General features: G+C 40.7%; 2 protein-coding genes across 3 annotated transcripts in view; both read left to right on the top strand.

Moving 5' to 3' along the window:
* Nucleotides 1-1515: 1515 nt before the first annotated feature.
* PGAP4 (post-GPI attachment to proteins GalNAc transferase 4) lies at nt 1516-21257 on the top strand. Of its 2 annotated transcripts, none has more exons than XM_069090624.1 (3): nt 1516-1601; nt 6479-6512; nt 19638-21257. In XM_069090624.1, exon 3 carries the CDS (start codon nt 19720-19722, stop codon nt 20905-20907), a length of 1188 nt encoding a protein of 395 aa, XP_068946725.1. In that variant the 5' UTR covers nt 1516-1601; nt 6479-6512; nt 19638-19719; the 3' UTR covers nt 20908-21257. The 2 variants fall into 2 exon arrangements, with proteins under 2 accessions (XP_068946725.1, XP_068946724.1); XM_069090623.1 differs by lacking the exons at nt 1516-1601; nt 6479-6512 and adding exons at nt 7088-7126; nt 8004-8101.
* Nucleotides 7088-25781, top strand: part of ALDOB (aldolase, fructose-bisphosphate B) — a 57784-nt gene continuing 39090 nt past the window's right edge. The window contains exons 1-2 of the mRNA XM_069090625.1: nt 7088-7126; nt 8004-8101. Of these exons, the coding sequence (XP_068946726.1) occupies nt 8076-8101 (26 nt within the window). The 5' untranslated portion in view covers nt 7088-7126; nt 8004-8075. The remainder of the gene's footprint in view (nt 7127-8003; nt 8102-25781) is intronic.

Raw genomic sequence — 25781 nt, 5'->3', positions numbered from 1 at the left:
AAAATATTTTGGAGATACCCTGTTTCCCAGAGCTAAGGCCTAGCAAGCAGACTGTGTCATGAATTTGGCCTAAAAATAATCTTTTATGCTCAGGATGATATCCCCCTCTGGCAAAGTATTGCTGGGACCAGCACCAGGTGTTCACTGAGGGAATTTAGTTCCACTTATATCACATATTCCCAATCCCTGTTCCTTGTCATTGATAGGTAATACACCCCTGTTCCTGTCACAGAACCCTGGCAGAACCCCCAAGACTTGAGACAATACTGTTCCCCCAAGGCCCGTGGGAACAATAACTCGACCTAAAAATGATTATGGCATATTTCAGCCCAGAATCTATATAAGACCTGCCTTTAGTCTAGTTGGGGAGGAGGATTTGGGGGGGAGAAGGGCTTCTATCTGCATATGTCATTTTCCTCACTCTGAAATTAATTAAACTTCTGTTTTGTGTCATGACTGTTCTGCCTCTAGCCTTCTGTTTCTTCAGCTCAGCCCACACACAGGTTAGAGACCAGTTCCCATCCAGCTGACAAAATCAAGGGGATGCCCATCATTTGGGGAATGACTGAACAAGTTATGGTATATGATGGTGATGGAATACTATTGTGCTAAAAGAAATGACAAACAGGATGGCTTCAGAAGAACCTGGGAAGACATATATGAACTTAAGCAAAGTGAAGTGAGCAGAACCAGGAGAACATTGTACATATTAATATTTTAAGAATGCAATATTATAATAAGCAATATTTTAAGAATGATCAACTGTGAAAGACTTAGCTACTCTGATCAAGACAGTGATCCAAGACAAACCCATGATGAAGTGGGACAGCTAGATGGCACAGTGGATAGAATGTTAGACTTACTAGCTGTGTGACCCTGGGCAGGTCACTTAACCTTTTTTGCTTTGTTGTTCCCCATCGCTAAAATGAGCTGGAGAAGGAGATGGCAAATCATAAGCTTTGCCAAGAAGACTCCAAATGGGGTCACAAATGGTCTTACTCCACTAAAACAATTGGACAAAGTGATAAAAATGCTATCCACTTCCAGAGAGAGAACTGTTGAACTCTGAATGCAGGTTGAAGCATACTTTTTAAACACTTTATTTTTATTGTTTTGCTTGTGTTTTTGCAACATGGCTAATATGGAAATACGTTTCTCATGACTTCACATGTATAATCGATATCAAATTGCCTTCTCAAGTGGGGGAGAGAGGGAGGCGTAGAATTTTGGAATTCTAAATAATTATTGTTAAAAAAAATTTTTTTACATGTAATTAGGAAATATCTAACGAAATAAGTAAAAATAATTTAAAAAGAAAAGAAAACCTGGACCATGCCCGGAGCAGCCTGCAAACCCGGCTTGGCTCACGTGACCCGGTTTGACTTCGCCTCTCCCGCCCCTCTCCTTTTTCCCTTTCCTGTCCACAGGCAGGCGGACCAGCGCGGTGCAGGGGGCGGCGGGAAAGAGGGGGAGAGCCGGCCACTAGAGCGCTCCCGCCGGCTTGGTGATGTGACCCCTGGGCTGGGAAGGAGCCGCCTCTGGAGCGGAAATGAGCGTCCCCGGGAGCAGGGCGTGTCCCATCTCTGACTGTTGCTGCCGAGGTAGGGATACTGCACCCCGGGTTCCCCACCTCCTTTCCTGTCCCGCACCCCAGGTCTCTCCCTACTTTCCCATTCCCTGCTCCCAGCGCGAGTGGTTCCTTGCCGCAGCCGGGGCTTCCCCTCCCGCGCTTTGCTTCTGGGCTTTCAGACCTTGACCTCTAAGCCTGGGGAGTGGTGGGGGGCATCTGGTTCCACGTATGGGAGGGGGGGGATCGGACTGGGAGGAGGGGTAGGAAGGAGTAGCCCCTGGATGGGAGAGGAGAGGGAAGGAGAAGAGGAGGGAGAAGGCAGGCTCAGACCCCTGAGGGAGAGGTCCGGCCGCTGGAAGGCTTTGATGTCTGGATGCAGAGAGGGAAGCGGAGTTGGAGATGTGCAGTCTGATCTGAGCGGTGGGGAAAGGCCCTGGCTCTTCTCTCGAGGCAAATCGGCTTGTTTTCTCCTAGGGGTCTCTACGAGCAGCCGCTAAGCTGCGTCCCTGTGTTGTAGGGCAGGTGTTGCACCGGCTGCGTGGACTTGCTGCAGTCTTTTCTAGTTGGTCAATAAATAAACATTAATTAACCGTCTACTGTGAATCAGGCCCGGTGCTAAGAGGTGGGGAACCTCCCAGCCCCGAAAAAAAAAGACAAAAGATAGTTTAAGCTCCCAAAGTGCTCACAGTTTAGTGGGGGAAACAGCATACAAGTAACTGTATACAAACAAGCTATAGACAAAAGAAATAACCAATCGAGTGAATGAAGGCTGTAAATCTGAGGGATTGAAGAAGGCTTCTTGTGTAAAAGGTGGGATTTTAGCCGAACTTGAAGGAAACTGGTAAGGCAGGAAGACTTCAGCTTGGTAAGGACTAGAGAGGGGATATTGAAGGCAGACTGGGGGAGGAGTGCGATCTCTTTCTTGGATCGCTGCAGTACGTTTTGTCCAATGTGCATTTGAGAGACAGGAAAACTTAAGGCCACCCCTAGCCAAATGACTGGGATTGTAGAAATGATCTGACTTCCATCATTTTACAGATCAAGAAGTTGGAGAGAGGCTGGGAGGGGAGGGGTTGGGGTGGGAATCTTTAGCTGTCTTGTTTTTATAGTTTTATATGTGATAATAAATGCAGCTCTGTATGACTATGTCCATTTGTCCAGTGATAGTGGTTTCTTCTGAGGGTTTCCAATTAGAGGTGTGGAAATTCACCACTAACTTCCTGCCCCTGAAACTGATGAAGTAACCTCAAAACCATGTGACAGAAATTGTCCTAAGTTTCTTAGCTAACAAGATACTACTGCTACTCAATGAAACAGAGATGTGGAAAAAACAGTTTATTACTTTCAGATCTAGACCCAATTTATTAAAAAATCAGTGAGTTGTGAGCAGCAGTTTTAAACAATATTATATAGGTTTTGGTTTCATAGGCAGAATGGATGATGGATTTTTACAGCATGCAGGAGAAGATCCATATCAGGTAAAACAGAAAATGAGTCTGTGAAATACCTGGTTCATATCTGATATCTCAAGATGAAATTTGCAAACTAACCAGTTAATATTTATAGTTTAATATGTTAGATAGATTTTGCAGACCCTAGCCAGTTATGTAAATGAATGAGAGTAATACAGTTAGGCAGGAAATTATCTTATCACAACATAACCTCTGCTCTGTAGCTCTCAGAAGGGCCTGGGCCGCAGACTTCTCCTACTTCCCTCTTTGGGTGGGTAAGACTGCCGGCTTCATAATGTATTGTGAATTGACATCCTTTCTCTCCTCCTACCCATGAGAGCTTTCATTCAAATAGACTTTGGTGCATTTATTGAGTCTTGCCTTTCATATACAGTATTACAAAGCCTGTGAATTTCTTTGGTGGAATTGCATTATTTCCTTTTTGTTAAATAAAGGTCCACCTTTGTTAAGACTTTAAGCCCAAATTTGCCTGGCACTTTAAAGTTGAGTTTCCAAGCTCTTTGGGGACTATTTTATCTACTGATCCTTGTTGAATTAAAGGACTCTAGGGAAGGCTGAGCCTGGCATTATTGTTTTATCACAAGATACTTAAATACCCAGAGCCATGCTTGGAGCCCAGATATTCTGATCCATAGTCCAGTGATCTGGCTGTTATTTTATGCCTTCCCCAAGTGCATTCTGTGAAGATTATTTTCATAAATGCCACTGGCTCATAGGATGTTAAATTGGAAAGGACTTTAGAGATATTTAGACCAACTGAATGAAGAAACAAACGCCGAGAAACAGGGTGGGAATGAGTACTGGATTTGAAGCCAGAAAACCTGAGTCAGTCAGTCAATAAACATGTAAGTGCCTGCTATGTGGTAGGCACACTACTAAATGCTGGGGGTACAAATATAGGTAAAAGACAGTCTGTTGAAATTTGTGCTTAGTCAGTCTAAGGGACTTCATTTTAAAACCTTGTTAGACTTAGAGAAGCCTTGTAGGAAAGGCCATATGCACCAATCCCATCTCCCTGTAATGAGGTCATATGGAAGGAGCTGAGATGGCAGAATTGCCTTTTCTTTTATCGTAAAACTTCCATAAAAGCAGAGTGCATGGTTTGAAAATCCTTGCCGGGAGATGGTCGATGCTTTTTCCCTGGGTCATTACAATAAACTCTTCTGTCTTAATTCCTGAGTTTTGCCTCATCAACTAGGGCAAGACCCTGAGCAAATATTTATTTCAACACCAGCTCTCAAGAAGCTTATGGTCTAATGGAGGAGGCAGCATGTAAACATTATACAGACAAGCTATAGACAGGTTAAATTGGAGATATCAACAGAGAAAAGGTACTAGAATTAAGAGGGCTTCATACAGGAAGTGTCTTGGAGCCCTTCAGCTGTGCTTTGATGGGGAGAGATTTCCGTGCATAGGATTGTCAGTCCAGGCATATGAGGATAGTATGTTCTAATGCAGGATGGGAAATGACTAATAGTCTAGTTTAGTTATCACATAGAATTATGGAAAAGTAGTTGGAGTTAGCTTTCTAATAAATGCTTGGAAACAAGTGGGGTTTTGTTGTTGTTTTGATTTGTTTTTAAAGAAATAACATGTCCTCTGCTCTCCTGGATTCTACCTTTTGAAGTGGACACAGACCCACCAACAAATGTGAAAGAAAACAGAATTGAATGGCAAACCTACATGCAATAGGGGGTTTTCTATAAAAGGCTGTCTCTATTTTTTGTTGATATTTTAACAATCACAACTTCAAACTTTTGAGTCCCTGCATGCAGAGTACTATTAAATATAAAGATTAAATATGTGTTTCCTGTTTTAATGGAGCTCACAATCTAAAATCTAATACATAGAAGATGTTTTATCATTGCATTTTTAAAAGATCCATTTTGATATCTGTTTTTTCCCCAGAAGGGCATTCAGGGCCTTCACTTCATTATTTCCCACCCAGTTGTTCTTCTGGACTTACTACTATTCAGAAACTCAAGATGAAATCAACTTTGTAACTCATACCTCTTCATATCGCTTCCCACCCTAGCTGCAGGACGTCATCATAGTTCAAATCCATCTGTGTGACCCTGGCAAGTTACTTAACTTCTGTTTGCCTTAATTCACTGAAAAATGAAACCAGAAACCATTTCACTATCTTTGGGTAGCTAGGTGACTCAGTGGATAGTGTCTGGCCAGAAGTCAGGAAAACTCATCTTTCTGAGTTCAAATCTTCCCTCAGACACTTAACTAGCTGTGTGACCCAGAGTAAGTCACTTAACCCTGTTTGCCTCAATCTCCTCTTCTGTAAAATGAGCTGGAGAAGGAATTGGCAAACTATTCCAGTATCTTTGCCAAGGAAAACCCCAAATGGAGTGGGATAGTACTGAAAAATGACAACGTTTCTCATTAGATTGTGAACTCCCTGAGGGCAGGGACTGGCCTATGCCTCTCTGTATCCTGCGTTTAGCACTGTTCCTGGCACATTATACACTCTTAAAAGTTGATTAACTCCAACTATATAGGAAGAGTGCTATCTCTGATGAGTGTTAAAAGTTCTTAGCCCCTCTTTAGAGATTTGAAGATGGTGATTGGTGGGAAGTACAATGTTAGTTACACTTTGCAATCTTTGAGGACAGTAATTGTTTGAGGTGAATGAGAGTATAAGAATGAAATGTTCTCCATTTTACTAAAGGGTTATCTAAGAAGGCAGGGTATGGAAGATCTTATCAATGATGCCAGCTGCAGTGGGACCATTTAGACCCAGACAGACATTTATGTATGAAGTTATTATTGTGAATAGAGGGGGAGACCTTTTCACCTGGTTTTAGGAATGAAAGCAAAAGAGAGAACAGTTAACACACAACACTAGCCGATCCATATCTTCCTAGGTTGTTTATCTGGCAAGTGGGTTTGGGGTTGTCTTCTCTTTTTCCCTTGGAGAGATGAAATAGCCTCCTAATACACATCCCATCAAAGAGAGAAAAGCTAGGTGACCCATTGTACTTGGAGTCATAAAGAACTATGTTCAAATCCTGCCTCAAACTCTTACTAGCTGGGTAAGTCATTTAGTATCAGTTTCTTTATCTGTAAAATGGGAATAACAGTAGTAGCTACATCACAAGGTTCTTGTGGGGATCAGATAAGAAATATATCTAATTTACTTTGCAACTCTTAAAGGGCTAAATGTTAGCTATTATAGCTAAGTATAAATATATATATGTATATGCATGTATTCTATAAAAAACAATATCAATTCACTTAAACTCCCCAGAGTGAGGAAGGATAGCACTTGTTCCAGAATTCTAAGAAATAAACTGTATCCTTAAACACATCATAAGCAAGAGTAACAGAAACCACAAGCAAAATGGATTGCACCTGTCATTTAACAGGCTTTAAAATAATCTGTGACAGACTTTTGCTAACCTTAATGAAACTAATTTTCTTTCAGATTGTAAATGGGAGAGTGGCTGAATCATATCACGGTGAGTATGACAGGGTTTGCTTATATTTTATTAATTATGACCCTTGAAGACAGAAAAGTCTCAAACTTATCATACTTATGATTCTTTTTTTCTTCCCTTTGTTACCTGGTATTCAGAACAGAGTATAGGAAAGATTGGATTGTGTAGTCTTCTGATATCGATCATAACAAGAACTAATAACATGTCAGAGATGGGTACACATTTTACAATGGTTTGTCTTTGACACAACTTGATTATCTTTGTGCATTAATATTCAATTAATAAGACTTCAAAAAAGCCAGAATTTCAAACATATTAACAATCTTAAGATATGGATTATAAAATAATAGAAAAAATCATCTCGAGATTATTGTATCACAGCTCTTTGCAGGTTAGGGATTGTTTCATTCTTTGTACTTGTATTGTCTGTGCCTAGCTCAGTTCCCGGCATATAGTAAGTGCTTAATAAATATTCAGTTGATCGTACAATGATTCTTTGCTTTCTTCAGAAGATATTCTCAGTGTCTTTATTTATATATTTTTGATCAGTTATCACAGAATTTCAGCTGGAAGGGACCTCAGAGGCCATCTAGCCTAACTCATACTTGATCAAGCATCCTTTCTTCATGTACCAGGCAAGTGACCCTTTGCTTAAAGATCTTCCAGGGAGGGGGAGACCTACCTCCTGAGGTAGCCTCATTCTTAGCTAGCTCTAATCTTTAAGAAGTTTTGCCCTTTAATCCTGAATTTATCTCTTTGCAAAATTTACCCATTGTTCCTTGTTCTCCTCTTCAAGACTAAGTAAAATAAGTCTGATACGTCCTTCATGTGATAGCTTTTAAATACTTGAAAACAATGATCATATATGCCGTAAAGTATTCTCTTCTCCAAGTCAAATATGCTGACTTTCTTTCATCCTTTTCTCATGTGTCATGAATTTGTAGTTTTTCCCATTCCTGATTGCTTTCCTCTGGATGTTTTCTAGCTTATTGAGGTTTAATCAGATATATTTAATGGTGGAAGCCAAGGTTCAGGGTAGGCACACATGTTTTAAAATTAGGGGAAGTAACTTAAAATAGTCAAATATTTTACCTTTAGATCAAATAATGAAGATTCAGCTGAAACAAAGCTCAGAACTATTTACTATACTATATCATAGATAAACTGAGAAAGGTAACTTCCCTTGTAAAGTATCCTGAAATGAAATGCAGAGACGTAAGAGGAAAACAAATAGACAAAAAGACAGTTTAAAATAACTGAAAGAAAAGTTTTGCTTTGGGATGAATTTAAAGTAGTCCTGAGAACAAATACCAATGTTTAACAGATGTTTTATGGTGCATTATACAGGGAATCAGAGTGGGAAGGGAGTGGTTCCTGTGCTGTATGAGTAATTCCTCTAATGTAGATATGACCCAATTTGGAGACCAAATAACTCTGAAGATTCATTTTTCTGAAAAATATAATGTAATCAAGATTGATGGTATGCATTTTAAATTTCTGTTTTTCTGACAGGACAAAATAACTTTAATCTGGATTGGCAGGCAGTTTTAGCAGTCTTGAGTCTAGTTCCATTATGTCATCAATATGCTGTGCCCAAGAGAATTAATCAGGTAAATATATTAACTTTTTGGCTGAAACTAGCATTTCATCAATGTGTCATTGGAAAGAAAAATAAAACAAAAAACCCTTTATATTTTCTCAATTAAGTTTGTTTAGACTTCTGGTTTAGGCTGAAACTTTTTTGTCTGGTTGAAATCTTTTTGTTCCTTTCTACTTTCCTCCAAAATACAAGAGTATGGAACTCCTGTCCCTTTACTAAATCTTGTGATTAAAAAATATCTTCTATATAATAATTCTTATAGTTCTGAATTCTCCAGCAGTAATAGGTCTGCACTGAATTTGGGTCCAGTGATTCATCCATGCTGCATGGTTAGTTTTACTGATCACATGAAATGTTCCCCCAAAATGGTTTTTTCCTTCCCTGATAACATTAGTTCTTAAAGTAAGACAACTAGTTGTCAAGAGAGCTATAAATCTCAGTGATAGGGAGTTTTCTGAGACAGTTCTAGTAATGCATGTGTCCTTTCCAATTAGGACAGAAGACCCCCAACTGCAGATTCATTATCCCAACTCGAAATCCATCTCTATTCCTGTTCTTTATTAGCATAGAATACTAAATGGAAGCCAGAGTGTTCAACTTCAAAAGCCAAATTGAGGAGTTTATGTTTTATATGTGAGCCAATAGAAAGCTATTGTGGTTTGTTGAGTAGAAGAGTGATATGGTCAGATGTAGATTTAAGGAAAACTTTGGCATCTGTGGGGAGAGATTTAAGGAAGGGAGACCCAGTTAGAAATGTAAAATCCCCGACTCTGAAGAGACATTAAAGGCCATCTAACCAAGGTAGCTGAAGCAGCTGGTGGCACAAAGGATAAGCATGCCGGGTCTGGAATCATAAGACCTGAATTCAGATGTGGCCTTAGATACTTACTAGCTGTGTGAGCCTGGGCAATCAGTTAACCTCTTTGCTTCAGTTTCCTCATCTGTAAAATGGGGATAATAATAGCACCTAGCTCCCAGGTTGTTGTGAGGATCAAATGAGATAATAGTTGTAAAGCACCTACCACATAGGCAATGTGTATGTATACACACATGTAATACATATGCATATATATATGTATATATGTGTGTATTTAGATACATACTCACATACATGTATACACACACAAAGTCATCCCTCAGTATTCCCAGAGGTTAAGGGCACAGAACCCCTGAGAATGTGAATAACTGTACCCCAAACCTTTATTTTCAATTATTCTGATCATATTTATTTATTTATTTTGCCTTTTGGAGGGCAATTGGGGCTGTGACTTGCCCACAGTCACACAGCTGGAGGTGTTAAGTGTCTGAGGCCAGATTTGAACTCAGGTCCTCCTGACTCCAAGGCCGGCGCTCTATTCACTATGCCACCTAGCCACCCAGATCATATTTATTTAACACAAAAAACAAGTAAAACAATGCACGACATCCATTGAAAAAGTTGCAGTTTCTACATAAGAGAGATTAGTATGTAGTTGCAGCAATTGCTTCATAGATTTCCTCTACCAACAAGATACAGAGATCACTGGGAAAAAATCACACGATCATACCTTTTCAAAAGTGGGTGCTTCCAACTTCCCTACCCCCCATCCTGCCCTCCCTTCCATCATCCCCCCTCTCATCCCCTTCCCCCCTACTCTCCTGTAAGGAGAGATACCCCATTTAGTGTGTATTTCATTCCCTCCCCAAGCCAAATTCAGTGGGAATAAGGTTGACCCATTCCCTTTTGCCTTCCTATTCTTCCCTTCCATTGTAACCATTTCCCCTTGACTCTTCTATATGAGATAGTGTACCCCATTCTGTCTCTCCCCATCTCCTCTCATTATATTCCTCTCTCACCTCTTAATTTCACCTTTTAAGTATCATCCCTTCCTATTAAATTGATGCTGTGCCCTCTGCCTATGTATACCTGTAAACATATATACACACATTCACATATGTTTTCATATGCCCATATACCCTCCTATATAAACATGTATGTATATATATATATATATATATATATATATATATTTCTATTCCCTTCAACTATTTTCATGCTGAGAAAAGTTTCATCAGTTACAATTATTGTTTTTCCATGTAGGAATGTTAATAGTTCAACTTTGATAAGTTCCTTATGATTTCTTTTCCCTGTTTACCTTCTCATGCTTCTCTTATTTCTTGTATCTGAATGTCATTTTCTATTCAACTCTGGTTTTTTCAGCAAGAATGCTTGAAAGTCCTCTATTCCACTGAATGACCATATTTTCCCCTGAAACATGATACTCAGTTTTGCTGGGTAGGCGACTCTTGGTTTTAATCCCAGCTCCTTTGCCCTCCGGAATATCATATTCCAAGCCCTTCAATCCCTCAGCGTAGAAGCTGCCAGATCCTGGGTTGTCCTGATTGTGTTTCCACACTATCCAAATTGTTTCTTCCTGGCTGCTTGTAATATTCTCTCCTTGATCTGGGAATTCTGGAACCTGGCTATAATATTCCTAGGAGTTTCCTTTTTGGGATCTTTTTCAGGAGGTAATCAGTGGATTCTTTCAACCTCTATTTTGCCCTCTGGTTCTAAAACATCAGGGTAGTTTTCCTTGAGGATTTCTTGGAGGATGATTTCTAGGTTATTTCTTTGATCATGGTTTTCAGGTAGTCCAATAATTTCTAAATTATCTCTCCCAGATCTATTTTCCAGGTCAGTGGTTTTTCCAATGAGATATTTCACATTGCCTTCTATTCCTTCATTTGTTTGGATCTGTTTAACAGCATCTTGATTTCTCATAAAATCATTAGCTTCCATTTGCTGCAATCTAATTCTGAAGGAATGATTCTCCTCAGTAAGCTTTTGAGATTCTTTTTCCATCTGGCAAATTAGGCTTTTTAAGGCATTCTCCTCATTGCCTTTTTGAGCCTCTTTTGTCATTTGAGTTAGTCTGTTTTTTAAGATGTGATTTTCCTTAGTCAGGCTGTTGACTCTCATTTCGTAATTTTCTTGCATCGTTCTCATTTCTCTTCCCAATTTTTCCTCCACTTCTCTTATCTGTTTCTTAAGGTCCTCTATGGCCTGTAACCAGCTCATATTTTCCTTTGAAGCTTTTGGTCCAGGAGTTCTGACTTTACTGTCTTCCTCCTGTTCTGTGCTTTGATCGTTTTTGTACCCAAAATAGGAGTCTAATGTTGGGTTCTTCTACTTCCTTTGCCTGGTCATGTTGCCACTCAATTACTTGGCTTTTGGGCTTTTTGCCACAGTAGGACTCTGCTACCAGACAGGGGAGCTTTGTACCAAATGCTGGGGTTTTCTCAGCTGCCAGAGGTATTAGTTGGGTGCTCTCTCTGAAGCCTCCACATGCTCTGGCAAGCTGGACACATACGTCAGGACCTCCACCCTAGACTGCAATCCAGATCCAAGCAGGTTAAAGCAAGAGTGATTACCCCTCAGACTGGTCTCTTGGTCCCCCTACAGTCTGCAGGCCAGGAGCTGAAGCTGCCACGTGGTGGGAGCGGCTGCATGCCACAGCTCCTCAGTGGCTTCTCACCCTGGGGGCAAAAGCCGAGGCACTTCCAACTACTGGGTCCCAAAATCCACTGTGCACTGACCTCTCACTTTGTCCTTAGCATCTAAGTGTTGATGAATCTGGAAACTGCCACAGCTTCTGGTCAGACCCGCCCTGGGGCTAAAACCTCCAGCCCACACGGGCCTGGGCTGGGCTTCGGCTTCCAGAGCGCTGTGCTGGTTGACTCCTGCCGACCTGCCAGGCTGTCCTCAGGGGGTGATTAGCTTCTCTGTGTCATTTTGTGGGTTCCGCAGCTCCAAAGTTTGTTTAAAGTTCCCTTTTACATGAATTGGGGAAGGTGGAAGCCGGAGTTGTGGGGACGACCTGCTTCTACTCTGCCATCTTGACTCTGCCACCAAAAACCTACTGATTCTTTTTTGGTTTAATGCACCATAGGGTGGTAATGATCCTTAGAATATACATATATATATATATATATTAGTATATTCTGGATGAAGTCTGGAGATCTGAGGTGTAGCATCTAGAACTGGAGTCTGAAGAGCTAGGGTCTAGTCTTACTGTCTGACTGTGGAAGACATGTGCAGGTACTTAACCTTGCTCTGTCTCAGGTCCTTGATTTGTAAAAGTGAAAGAAATAAGAGACTTAGAGAAAAATTCTTACCTGCTTTTGAGAGTTTGAATATCTGGCTTGTAAAATGGTGATCTCCAAACTTTTTCTGATCACACTACCCCATCAGTAAAAAAAAGTTTGGACATCTCCAATTTATAAATTACATACATGTACTGATGACTAACATTATACATGTTATAAAGCATATACAAAAGTAGACAGTTTAAAGTACGAGATGAACATGGAACAATTTTTTATTACTCATACAAAAAACCTTTTTTGCTCTCAGTAAAAAAAAATTGTGAAATCAATGCAACTACATATGCTTCGTTATTTTTGGAAATTTTGATTTAACACTTAGTGATACACAGATTCAGTGGTTTTGCTTTAAGTCATTTTTTTTTTCAATACTTGGTTTTTATGATTGTCATAGCTGGATAAAATGCCTCATGGGGATAGATAGAGTCAAACAGAAGAAGTGCCTGATGGCCTGCACTTAAATCATAAAACTTATTTTCCTATTCCAGCAACTATTTGTGCAAAGTCTTTTGTTGAAATTACATTAGTGACTTCCCATCGTCCCCATTGTCAGGGAGGAGGGACGTGGTATCTGGAGGTCAAGGCCCAAAGGTAGAGGGTGGTTCATTTAGGTATGGAGGGCAGGGGCTGGACAGATGATAAAATACTCAGGTAGGCCTTGTTTTCTGATGGTAGATGTCCTTCATCTAGTTGAAGGGGCAGTTAAATGACTCAGTGGACAGAATGTTGAGCCTGGACTCAGGAAGATCTGAGTTCAAATTCAGCTTTAGATGCTGTGTGACCCTGGTCGAGTCACTTAACCTTTCTTTACCTTACTCCGCTGGAGAAGGAAAGAGCAAAACACTCCAGTATCTTTGCCAAGAAAACACGATGGACAGCATTGTTGTGCTGTGGTCCATTGGGTCACGAAGAGTCAGACACGACTGAACAACAAGGTGTCCTCGCTTTGCTAACAAGTGGTCCAGTGGTGTGTGGTTGGGGGTTTCTTGGAGGAGAACTGCAGATCTGAGAGTTGTGTGCTCGGTTATTTGATCCTCAGGCCTATTGGCAGTCACAGCTGCTGTTTGCTTACAGTGCTCTGCCTGGGCTTCTCCTGCTCTCTCGCCTGTCCCTTTTCCCACGCCTTGCTTTAGGCTCCTTTATTCTTCCAAGGGCAGAGGAAGAGAAGATCCCAGGCAGGATCTCATAAAAGGCGCCAGACTAGGTGTGTGCTGTTGCTGCTGGGAGTGGTGAGGGTGGAAAGAGCCTGAAGGCCAGGTTGGGTGGGACTAATTGCCTGCTGGAGAAAGGTGTGCTTGGCTGACTCTATCCCAGCCCGACCTGCACTGGGTACCGGCCAAGAGAGAAGGAGGCAGCAGCTCCAAGCGTGCTGAATCCAGCCCTTCGCACAATGTATGGCACATAACAAGCTCTTAATAAATGTTTATTGATTAACTGAATAAATGTGCTGCTATCCTCAGTTCTGATATTTTCTTTGAATGCCCCAGTGAATGGTCTTTTATATACTGGGGGGTATGCATACCTTACTTGACCACTCTTGTAGGACAGAATAGAATTGCTTTGAGATGCTCCAAAAGACAGAATTAGAACCAGTGAGTTCTTAAAGCGAGGCAGATGTTTCTGGTCAATATCAAACAGAAAAAAAAAAGGGACAGCATGGAGTAGTGGATGGAAAACGGACTTTGAAGCTAACAAGACATGAGTTCAAGTCCTACTCTGACATACTGGTTGTGTGACCCTGGATAAATCACTTCACCTCTCGGTGCTCTAGACTAGAAGTAAGAGAGAAAGTGCTGACCTGCCTTAACAGAGGGAGTTTCCTCACCTGGGAGTTCTCTATACCATTGAATCACAGCTGCAGTCTCTATACTTGTATGACACAGAACTACCACAACTAGCCCTTTTACAAAAGTGGAATAGACACCTTTGTGATTGTGAAAAGAACTTCCTAGCCAGTTGGCACCTGCCTTCCTCTCACTTTGGAGTCTGGAAACCAATTAGACAGGCCTGAGCAAGACCCTGCCTATAAAACACCTGGTCAGCCCTGGACAGTCCTCTTCTGCACTGAGGCATGACCATATTGTGTGGGATGGCCCCACACCAAAGAAATGGAGGAATGCCGAGAACCAGGGCAAGAGGATGGTGCTTCTTGCAGGGCCTCAATATCATCTCACCCAAGGCCCAGACCTCCCCAAGCATGTATCCAACCCTTCTTCAGATCGAGTGACAGTGATCCTGATATATAGGTGTAATAATAATAATAACTTGAAATTTGTATGGTGTTGCATAGATTATCATTGCACACTCTTCCCCTGTGCCCCTAATGCCCTGCTGGGGCAAGCATGATGCTGTCCTTGTGACTCTCTGACACTCTCCCCACATAGCCAGTCTATTGACAGGTCTGGGTATTTCTGCATCCATAGCATCTCTCATATACATTCCCTTCTCTGAAACAACTGCTACCTTGGTGAAGGCCCTCATCCTCTCACACTTGGTCTATTTCAGTAGGCTAATCCGTCTGCCCACCTCAAGTCTCACCACTCCATCCTCAGCTCAGCTGTCAAGGCTATTATCCTGAAGTTCAGGTATTACTGTTATGGCCTATTCAGAAACTTCACTGACTCCTTTAGGATCAGATAGGAAATGCTCTGTTTGGCATCCAAAGCCCCTTGCAGCCTGACCCCTTATAACTTTCCAGTCTCCTCATACTTGGCTCTCCTCCACATACTCTATAATCCACAAACAATGAAGCTCTTGTTTTTCATCACATATGAGACTCTTGGCACTGTGCTTTGGTACCCACTGTCCATTGCCTGGAATATCGTATCTTCCCCTCCCCCTGCTCCCACCTCTGCCTCCTGGCTTCCTTGGAGACTCAACTCAAATCTTATCTTCTGCAAAAGGCCTTTCTCAGCCCCCCCCCCCCACTGCTAATCCCTTCCTCTGACATTGCCTTCCATTTGCACTGTATATTATAGCTTGTTTGCATGTTATCTCCCTTATTAGAATGTGAAGCTCCTTGAGGGCAGGGTCCTTATTTTTGCATTTCTTGCTTTTTGGAGAGGGGACATTGGGGTTAAGTGATTTAGCCAAGGTCACACAGTTGGTAAGTGTTAGTGTCTGAGGTCACATTTGAACTCAGGTCCTCCTTACTCCAGCGCCGGTACTCTATTCACTGCAACATGTAGCTGCCCCTTTTTGCATTTCTTAATATCTCCAGTTCTTCGCACAATACCTGGCACATATTAAGTATTTCATAAATATACTTGTTGCCTGATTGACCAGTTTCATAGAATTTATAACCAAGTCTGCAGTAAGTAGAGCTTTGAGTTTATATGTGATATGTAGACACATTAATTCAAATTAAAATATGATTGTTGTGTGAGACAAGGCCAAAAAATTCTGTGTTGGTTGTGAGGCAGGAAAAGTTGTTTTCAATTGGAAGGCTTGTTTAAGAGTTAATACAGAAGGCTCTGAGCTGAGTTTGAAGGAAGGATTGGGTTTCAACCGATGGAGATGGGGGTGGGGTATTCTGTCTGTCTGTCTGTGTCAGAAACATCTCTACAAAGCATGGAGGTGAGAAGGTACCAAAGGAGGGATTTCAAGAGGGAGAACGTAAAGGGAATCTGTTCCAGATATAGAGAATGACTTATTTGGAGGTGGGTGAGTACAGGATGGGATAGGGGAGTAGCTAGCAGTAGTAGTGGTACTAGTACTAGTAATTGTTCAACTGTAATAAAAGTGCAGGAAAGGGAATTGCAGTAAATGCTTGGGTTCATAGGTTTTATTAAAAGAAAAATTAGTTTTTCTGCCCCTCTGGATTGGCTGTCTTGAAGCGGACCCAAAGGCCAACATTGATGGAGAGAAAACTATAAGAAAGTGAACAGTGGAAGTAAATATAATGTAGAGTTTTTCCTTGATTTTTTTCATATTGTATATACTGCAACTTCAGTGATGTTTTATTGAATGCCAGTATGCCCATACAGTCCACTACTATCTCCATCTGTTGAAATTGAATCCTTCCTTTAAAATTCAGTTCAGAGCCTTCTGCATTAATTCTTTTATGAACCTTCTAATGGGAAACAATCTTTCATGCCTCACACCCAACATAGTATTTTATTTGTACTTACCTTATCACTGCTGTGATAGCTGTTGAGAGAGATGCAGAAGTTAAATAAGGTGCATTCCCTATTTTTTAAAATTTCATTTTTAATTTATGGAGTAAAACAGGCATTTCTATAACACAGTATAATAGAAAAGATGATTGCACATGAAACGGCAAATCTACTGTGTACAACTTGGAGTTCCTTTTAAATATACAACAAAATTATTGTGTAGATTTCTTAAGTGGCCTGGCCCTAGTCATGACAACCATTAGGCACAAATAGATGACTGTCTTCCAGCTGTTTCATCATTGCATTTCAGAAACACAATCTGCTGTGTCTACTTATCTCCTTGACCAGAGCAGTTCATTTCTATCTGTCATTCACAGCAGCTTAGAAGAGGGGTACTCAAAGTGTAGTCCTAGGACCCCTAGAGGTCCTGGAGGCTCTTTCAGAGTCTACAAGGTAAAAACTATTTACACGGTAGTTTTAGATTGTAATTTCTGCTATGGTAAACACACACATACATATATGTATATATACACATATATGTGTGTGTTTACCATAATGTGTGTGTATATATACAAACACACGTGTATATATACACACATATTTATGTGAGATATATATGTATTACTTATAGTAATACCATAGTACATATATATCCCACATAAATATGTGTGTGTATCTTCCCATAAAAACAAAAGTATTTTGGGACCCTTAGTAATTGTTAAATTATTGTTAAAGTGTTAGAGTGTTAAAGGGTCCCAAAACTAAAAAGTGAGAGAAGCCCTGGTTTAGAGATCAGTTACCACTGGACTTTGTCAGCAGGTGAGTTCTTAGCTTTGGGATTCATGTTACTGCCCTGCAGTTGTGTTCTTCAGCAGGTCAGACATCCCTCCTGGGAAGCCCAGTTACCCTGGCTCCTTGTAGCTCATTGCTTCTCTGTACCTTCGGTATTTTCAAAGTCCATTTGATCTTGAAGGGACCCAGAATTCTCGCATCAGTCTTTTTTTTTTTTTTAGGTTCTATGTTGTTTTTCCTTTGCTTTGGGAATGATGGCTGCTGTTCGTTGACACTGTACCCTAAGTTAGTCACATGTCCAGGAGCAGCAGGGTGAAGGAGTTGGAGTCGGAAGATGTAGGTTTGCCAGTGTTGCCATCCACTAGCCTTCATGATCATGAGCAGCTCACTTAATTTCTCAGGTCTTGGGTTCTTCATCTGCAAAAAGGAGATAAGAATATTTGTAAGACCTACTTACTTCCCAAGGTTACTGTGAGGAGAAAGGGCCTCGTGTATGTAAAGTTTAAATTAATGTGAATATTAGTAATATTGCAAGTATTTATAGATGAGAGAACAGTGAAAAGCCAGGAGGACCTCAGCTCGAATCTCACATCTGACACATAGTGTCTATGTGACCCTGGGACAAATGACCTCTAGGCAGCTCTCAGAATTATAAATTATAGATTATTCCAACCTCTATTACTAAAGGGTGTTTCCTCCTCTGAGAGTTCCCTATGCCAGTGAGATCACAAGTATAGTCCTTGTGCTTGCCTCTACCTAGCCTTACTACCTCTGTTCTAGCCAAATGCAGAGTTTATATCTCATGTTCTAAACTGATTGTGTAAATGATTGGGGCAGATCCCATTCCATTTCATATAGGAAGAATATGAAAGGGAAGGTGACTAAATTACTTGTTTGTGGTGAGGTCTCTGTGTTTTATTTTTATTCTTTTAAAAGTTTTTCTTTAAAAAAAATTTTTTATAAATGTAGTTATTCCTTCTTAAAGTCCCTGACCTTGCCTTAAATGTTCCCATGTAACAAAACTATTTTAGACAAATCAGCTGACACAATGACTATTTCTGACAGTGTATATTGTATTCTGTATCTGTAGTCTCTCAACTCTCTACTGGAAAAAAAAAGGAAGATATGTTTCATCTTCAGTTCTCTAGGAATGATATTTATTATTACAGGTAACCTGAATTCAGCTGCCTTTTATTAGCTGTTTTCTTTGTATTTTATAGTCATTGAATAATTTATTCTGGTTTTAACAACTGTGCTCTGTATCAGCTTATGGAAATCTTCTAATGTTTCTCCTCATTGTTTTAGGAGACGCTAGAATCCATTATTTCTACATGTTTGTTTCGGATTTTTGGAGGGGGAGGGCAGGGCATTTGGGGTTAAGTGACTTGCCCAAGGTCACACCGCTAGTAAATGTTAAGTGTCTGAGTGCAGATTTGAACTCAGGTCCTCCTGACTCCAGGGCCAGTGCTATATTCACTGCACCACCTAGCCACCCCCTCTGCATGTTCTAAAGATTTTCCTCATCACATCTCTTCAAATGAAAATTTTTCTATCCCCAGTAAATCACCTGGATTGCATTTTGCAGTTCATTGTCCATATCTCCAAGCCAGAATGATACCTGGGTTACCAGGGAGACATAAACATTGTTCTTTCACAGTTTCTCTTGTGCTACATAGGAAAAAATTTTAGACAATTAATGCGGTGCAGATATTCTGCAGTAGCAACAACTTGTACAGCTGGAAATCATAATTGACCCCATATAGAGAATTTTGCAGATTAAGCAAATAAAAGCATTTTACAATTTATCAGAGGTACTGCATGCTTAGTACTTAACAAGGACCCATCTTGGGACCTGGAATTATCACCCCCCACCCAAAAACAATATGGTTGTCCCTTCCACATCATGACTTTCCCCATAGAGGTTTTGATATACAGAGGGTCTGCATAAGAAATTAAATGGAAATTTTGGGCGAATTTTGTGAAAGTCACAGACAACACACAGAAGGCCATCAGATGACACAGAACCTATGACCAAATACGTAATCCAAATTTTACAATAAAATACTGTAAACATCCCATAAAAGAAAAAATTCAGTATTCAGGATTACAGCAGGTACCAACATTAATTAAAGATGTCCTGTGTTAGTGCAGATGGTCTTCTTTCCCATTTCTGTTGAAATCCTGGCATCATATCTTTCATTTGGATTAATTTGTTTCCTTCTGAAGCCATCCTTTCCTCTCCCCACCCCCACACCACCCTTTGCTGTCTGGCAAAGCTGAATTATTCTCATATAGTAATTTACTCCCAATTTAATCATGTACTCACTTAAGTTATAGCTTTCCATGTACTAAAGAGTGGTAACCACCCACCTTGAAATTTGGACAGAAATTCCCTTCTTTTGTATAACGGTATGTTCTGAGTTTAATCCATACTTTTCCTAAAAGCCTGTTACTTTTTTACCTTATTCTGCCATTCTCTGCCTTCTTCTTCTTTAGTTATGATGGCCTCTTTTCCATGATCAGATACTTTTGGACCCAGAAGCATTGACTAAATCAGAGCAACCACACCTTCCCCACGATGCTTTTCTGTAAGCTGCGGCTGCTCTCCTGTTCCAGCCCTGCTCTCCATTTCTTCTTCCTAACAGTCACAACATTTGGCATTTTGGCCCCTCTGACCTGCCACCACCTCCTGCACTCCTACTTCTATGTACGCCACTGGCACCTGAACCAGATGAGCAAGACCTTCCTAGAGCAGAGCTTGAAGGAGGGCGAGGCCGCACTCCGCTACTTTCAGAAACTCCAGGCCCTCAATGCCACCCTGCCCAGGGGCAGGCAGGTCCCCTCACGTCCTGGGCTCTTGATCACCATCATCACAGTGTCCCGACAGGCTGAGTTCCACTATGTCTTACAGGTGGCCTCTCAGTTCCACCGCCTCCTTCAGCAGTGTGGCCAGCCGTGCTTGCGTCACCAGCTCTTTGTGTGTAATGTGGACTGGAGCTCCAGACACCAGGATGCCAATCTGCTGGCCAGTTTTATGCCTGTGACCAGCCGATTCGCAAGCACCAAGGGGATGAACATTAGCAGAAGTGTCTTCAGGAATACATTTGAGAAAGAGAAGCAGGATTATGCCTATTGCCTGGAGAAATCCCTGCAGACCTACGACCCAGAATACATCCTGATGGTGGAAGATGATGCCATTCCTGAAGAGCAGATCTTTAGTGTCTTACGGCACCTCCTAGAAACTAGATTGTCTGAACCACACCTCAGAAATGCCCTTTACCTGAAGCTTTATCATCCTGAGAGACTGCAGTGCTACTTCAACCCAGAGCCCATGAGGATCCTGGAGTGGTTTGGTGTAGGGATGTTCTTGGGGCCCTTGCTCGGCTGGGCATATGTCAAGATTGCCAGGCTCCCACGACTGAGCTACCGCATTGTTCTTTTCTTCGCCTTGTATAGCATGGGGCTGGTGGAGCTGGTGGGCCGGCATTACTTGCTGGAGCTACGGCGGCTGGCCCCTGCCCTCTACAATGTGGTCCCTACTACACAGTGCTGTACTCCTGCCATGCTTTTCCCTGCCTCTTCAGCCCAGAGGACGGTGAGCTATCTAGCTGAAATATCCTGCCGTGGTGGCTTTGCCAAGGACATGGCCCTCTACTCATTTCTGCAGGACAAGAATGAGAGGGCCTATGTTGTGGAGCCTAACTTAGTGAGGCACATTGGGCTCTTCTCCAGCCTCCGGTTTAACTATAAGCCCAAATTATTATAAAATCCTGAGAAAAGCCTTTCTGGCTATTGTCAGAGCCATTTCTTAGGGATGGATACACTTAGCCATATACTTTGGATTTACCTTTTTTTGTTTGTTTGTTTGTTTAATGTTGGGTAGAGAAGTGTTCATCAGGGAAGTGAGGGGCTTTAAGGGGTCAAGTGCCTTAACAATTCCTAACCTGCAGACGAGTGGCAGGCAGGATACTATTTGAAAACCAAGTTTCTTCTGTATTCTGCACCAGAACTAGATATGTGTCTTATCCATAAATGTCTTGTGAATTCTGGATATTTTGACTTTGCCATTAGAACTTCTTAGCAGATCAGGCCCAATAAATCTCTCTTATACACACACACACACACACACACACTCTCTCTCTCTCTCTCTCTCTCTCTCTCTCTCTCTCTCTCTCTCTCTCTCTCTCTCTCTCTCTCTCTCACTTTCTCATGCACTTAAGTCACTTTCCACCAAAAAAGGGGAAACACTCAAGATTAAAATAAGTGTGCCTTTGGGAAAATTTGCTGTGAAATAACAGTCTGCCTCTTAGTGTCTTTGTATGGGAGTTTAGATCTAATAAGATCCTGGTAAAACATTCATACACAGAGAGAATACATACAAAAAAGAGACAGGTTATATACCTGTGGGAGTTTGGGGTACATTTTCCAAGGGTTTAAAAACTTCCAACTTTAAGGTTCTAGGGTTGTCGACCCTTTTCTCTCCACCCACCCACAAATAAGTCTGAAGGCATAACCTATTTGAAGTCTCCAATTTTAAATGTCTTTCACTTCTTTCTAGCCTGGAGCACCAGAATTGGGAATCATTTGCCTTGCCAGTAATGATTGAGGCTGCTAGTCTTGTGGTGGACTGCTTATTTCCTTTCTCCTACTGTATGCGTGGATGCTTTCCACCTCCATGAGAGGTTATAGGGAAATTGAAGGCAAAATTTTACATGCATCATCCACATTTGTTCATTCAGCAAGCATTGATCCTACTATGTGCAAGGCATTTGTACTAGGCATTGAGAGGAATACAAAGATAGATCAGAGATCACAAAATCTTAGCATTGGAAGGGCCCTCAGATGCCATCTATTCTAGTCCAATCCATAACTGAACAAAATCCCTTCTGCCATGTACCTGACAAGTGTTCATCCTGTCTTTGCCTGAAAACTGCAACGGAAAGAAAACCTACCATTTCCCAAGGTGATGCAATCTACTTTTTGATAGCTCTGATTGTTAGGAAGTTTTTCCTTCCATTAAGTCTCTTTGTAACTTCAGTGCATTTTTCCCATTTCAACCTTCTAAACCAGAGTCCAACAAGTCTGATCTCTCTTCCCTATGACAGCCGTCTGATATTTTTTAGGTGGATATCATGTTCTTTAGGATAAATATCTCCAGTTCTTTCAAAGGATCCTTACATGCATGATCACAAGGTCCTTTTTCATCCTAGCTCCTCTCCTCTGGTTGCTCTTCAGCTTATGAATTGTCTATCCTAAAATGTAGTATCCATACTGGAACCCAACACTCCAGGTGTTGTCCAAACAGAGCAGAGTACATAGAGCTATCACATTGCTCAGTATGGATATTAGACAAAGGCTGAGATCACATTAGCTTTCTGTTCTAATGCCTTCATAGAGCCTAGTAGTTTAGTAAAGAAGGAAGGATATACACAGTAAGGAATACAACATGCCCACAGGAAAATAGAAATCCAGGTTGACTTTTTAAAAAGCCCTTTGATTTTGTAGGTTTTTGAAATATCAACATTCAGCCATCTAATTGTAACTGGGAACAGGGAACACAAATTGTCATTCAATATAATGGATGTGCACACCTACACACACACAAAAACACATACACGCACCCTTATTGAGCATCAGACCTGGCCAAGGGTTTCCTTCCCTTGATGCCTTATAACCAAAAAAATTCCCTTTCAAATAAAAGAAGGAATTCTGTCATTTGTGAATGGTGTGGGGTTTCATCTTCAAAGAACAGCTCAACTAACACGCACATAACAATGACAATTTGGATTTTTTCAGTGGCCAGTCTCTTTCATATTTTTCACAATGTACTAATAATATGTATCTTTCCTGCTACCTGTTGAGTTTCCTTTTACCAATAACATAAGAAAGATGTCAGATTTCTACTGAGGGGAAAATGTTTTTTTCTGGGAAAGTCAATTGCTTTGCTTATGATGGCAGCAAAAGTTACATTTAATATGTTAAAGAACTATGTGTAGCCAAGTTTTTATAGTATGCATATGACTCATAATACATTAGATAGAGTTGGACATTGGTCTTCAAAATAATGGTTCTCTGTTGCCACCATCTGGGTACAGATCAAGAGCTGCTCAGTTGCTTTTTAGCTAAAGCAGTTTCTGCTTAAGAAAGACAGCATGGCATAGTGGATTGAAGACTGGCCTTGAAACCAGCAGGACCTGGGTACAGGTCACAGCTTCCTAAATTTAATAAATTACAGACTGTCAATCTGCATCTATGAAATAGAGTTTCCACACCAAAAGATACCCAAGCTAGTCACAAGCCTAAACCAAAAAGCAAAAATCTGCCTAGGCTCAGAGGTTTTTTGTTTTGTTTTGCTATTGTATTTCTAATAGAATTTCAAACTTAATTGGGTTTTTTAATAAATGGATATAACATAGCTCTACAACATGTAGAGTTAGGACACTTTTATCTAGCAGATGGAAGAGCTGGGACAGAGAGTAGCAAAGGAACCAGTGTATATCTGACCTAGGATTGGCAGTTTATGATGTTTATATGTATGTATGATATATCAGCAAATCTAGCATAAACACCTCAACAGTCACCCCATGCCTAAATAGTATAAATCTTCAGGACCTAGGCAGATATGTGTATGGGAAAAGCTATTGAGATCACTAAAGGGAAAAATGCCTGTAATCTTACGTTGAAACTGATCACAATTTATACTAATATAACTTCTACTTGAAAGAGGTAAAAAAAAATAGTGGCAAGGGGACATAAGATGAAACTGGTGCTATTTCTTTGTCCTATATAAGTGGGTATTAGACTTTTTTGATGCAAGGAATATATCAGGTGGATAGAAAATGTTAATGTCATGCTCCGTCTCCCTTTGAAAAGAGCATGGGAAATCAAGTCAGGAAATCTGGGTTCAGATTTTGCCCCTGATGTCTATTGGGCAAGTCACTTAAGCTCTGAGCCTGTTTCCTCATCTACAAAATGGCAATGATAACTTCCTGTCTTACAAGATTGTTGTAAGGAAAAAATCTTCAATTCAACAAACATTTGCCATATCCTTACTATATGCTCATGACAGTGCTGGGTGCTAAGTAGAAAAAGAAAGCAATAATTCCTGTTATTAAGGATCTTAGTACTAGGGAGGAGAAAAAGGGAGATAGCACATACACAAAGAAACATATCAGCACTTGATCTAAGGCTTGTGAATTGAAATCTAATCAATTGACAAATAGTATATACACAGATAAGGATAGTTATATAATAATTTTGAGAGGGAACAATTACAGATGACTTGAGGTGAGGGATGAAGAGGAATCATGAAAAGCTTTCTGTAGGATGTAAAACATGGGTTGAACCTTGATGAAATAATGAGTGTGTATTTTTCAGGCATGGAGATTATAATGGCATTTGCAAAGCAGAGTACTGAATTAATGAAATTGCTAATAGAACCAGTTGAGCAGAACTATAGACCTCAGGGAGAGGAGTAACATGAAGTAAGACAAAAAAGACAGGATGGAGCAAGCTCGTGGAAAGCCTTAAATGCCAGACGAGAGAGTTTGCATTTTATCCTAGAGAGAATCGGGGCCCACAGTGTTTTTGAACAGCAGAGTGACATATTCAGACTCATACCTTAAAAAGATTATTTTGACAGCTGCAATGGAAGGATGCAATTGTAATAGACTGGTCCTGACCCAGGCTGATTCTCCTGGCAATTTAGGTCTGCAATTAGAATAAAATGAGATACTCATAATCCACCTAACAGTTAACAAGTGGAGGTTTACTTAGCCATGGAAAGGGAAAAATACAGAACCAGAAGCCCAGATTCAATTGTGCACAATTTCTTGTTCCTCACAAAAGGGCTCCAGCCTCCTATATTCAGACTTTTAGGTGCTTATATGACCAGGAAACCGCATCAATTGTCCAAGCCTTAGTTTCCTGTTCCAGTCAATGATAGTTTCAATACCTTCTAAGGAAAAACAAGCTCAACTTGAGTGGAGATGAGAGGTGGAAGTGAAGAAATTGCCCCCACCAGAAGAAGGAGAAGCTAGAGGCAGTTTGACTAGTTGAGTTCTATAATAGTCTAGACAAATAGTGATGAGATCCTGAACAAGGAGTTTTCACATGTGAAAGCAGAAAGAACAGGTAAGTACAAAAGATGTCCTAGAGGTAGAACTGACGAGGCTTAGCCATTGGTTGGATGTGGGTATGAAGGAGAGAGGAAAAGTCACATATAACTCCAAGATGGTGTTACCTCTAACAAATACCTGAATTTGGAGGAAAGAAATTGTTAAAGAAGATCATTCCATTTGGAGTCATTGAAATACTTGTAGGACATTTAGGTGAATGTCTTAGAGAACTGGAATCATGAGAGTGGATGAGATCACCTTTAATGTAGAGAGAGAAAACAAGGTCCAGCAGATGCTTTGTAAAACTTAAAATACTAGAAAGGTGAGTTGTAAATAATCAAAATCTTAGTACCAATGGGAATAGCAATGTTTCTGATGAGATATAAAGGAGGGAGCAAGAAAGCAAGCATTTATTAAGCTCCCATGTGTCAAGCACTATGTTAGGCACTGAAAATACAAAATGTTCTCAAGGAGCACATGTTCAATTGGATTACACAAGTAATTATTTCCAGGAATTAAAAGA

The sequence above is a fragment of the Petaurus breviceps genome, unplaced genomic scaffold (assembly GCF_028583685.1).
Source record: "Petaurus breviceps papuanus isolate PSGF00001 unplaced genomic scaffold, PetGlider_PUasm1.0 187, whole genome shotgun sequence".
Lineage (NCBI taxonomy): Eukaryota > Metazoa > Chordata > Mammalia > Diprotodontia > Petauridae > Petaurus > Petaurus breviceps.
Note: the sequence above shows the minus strand (reverse complement) of the source record. Positions and strands in the feature narration are given on the sequence as shown.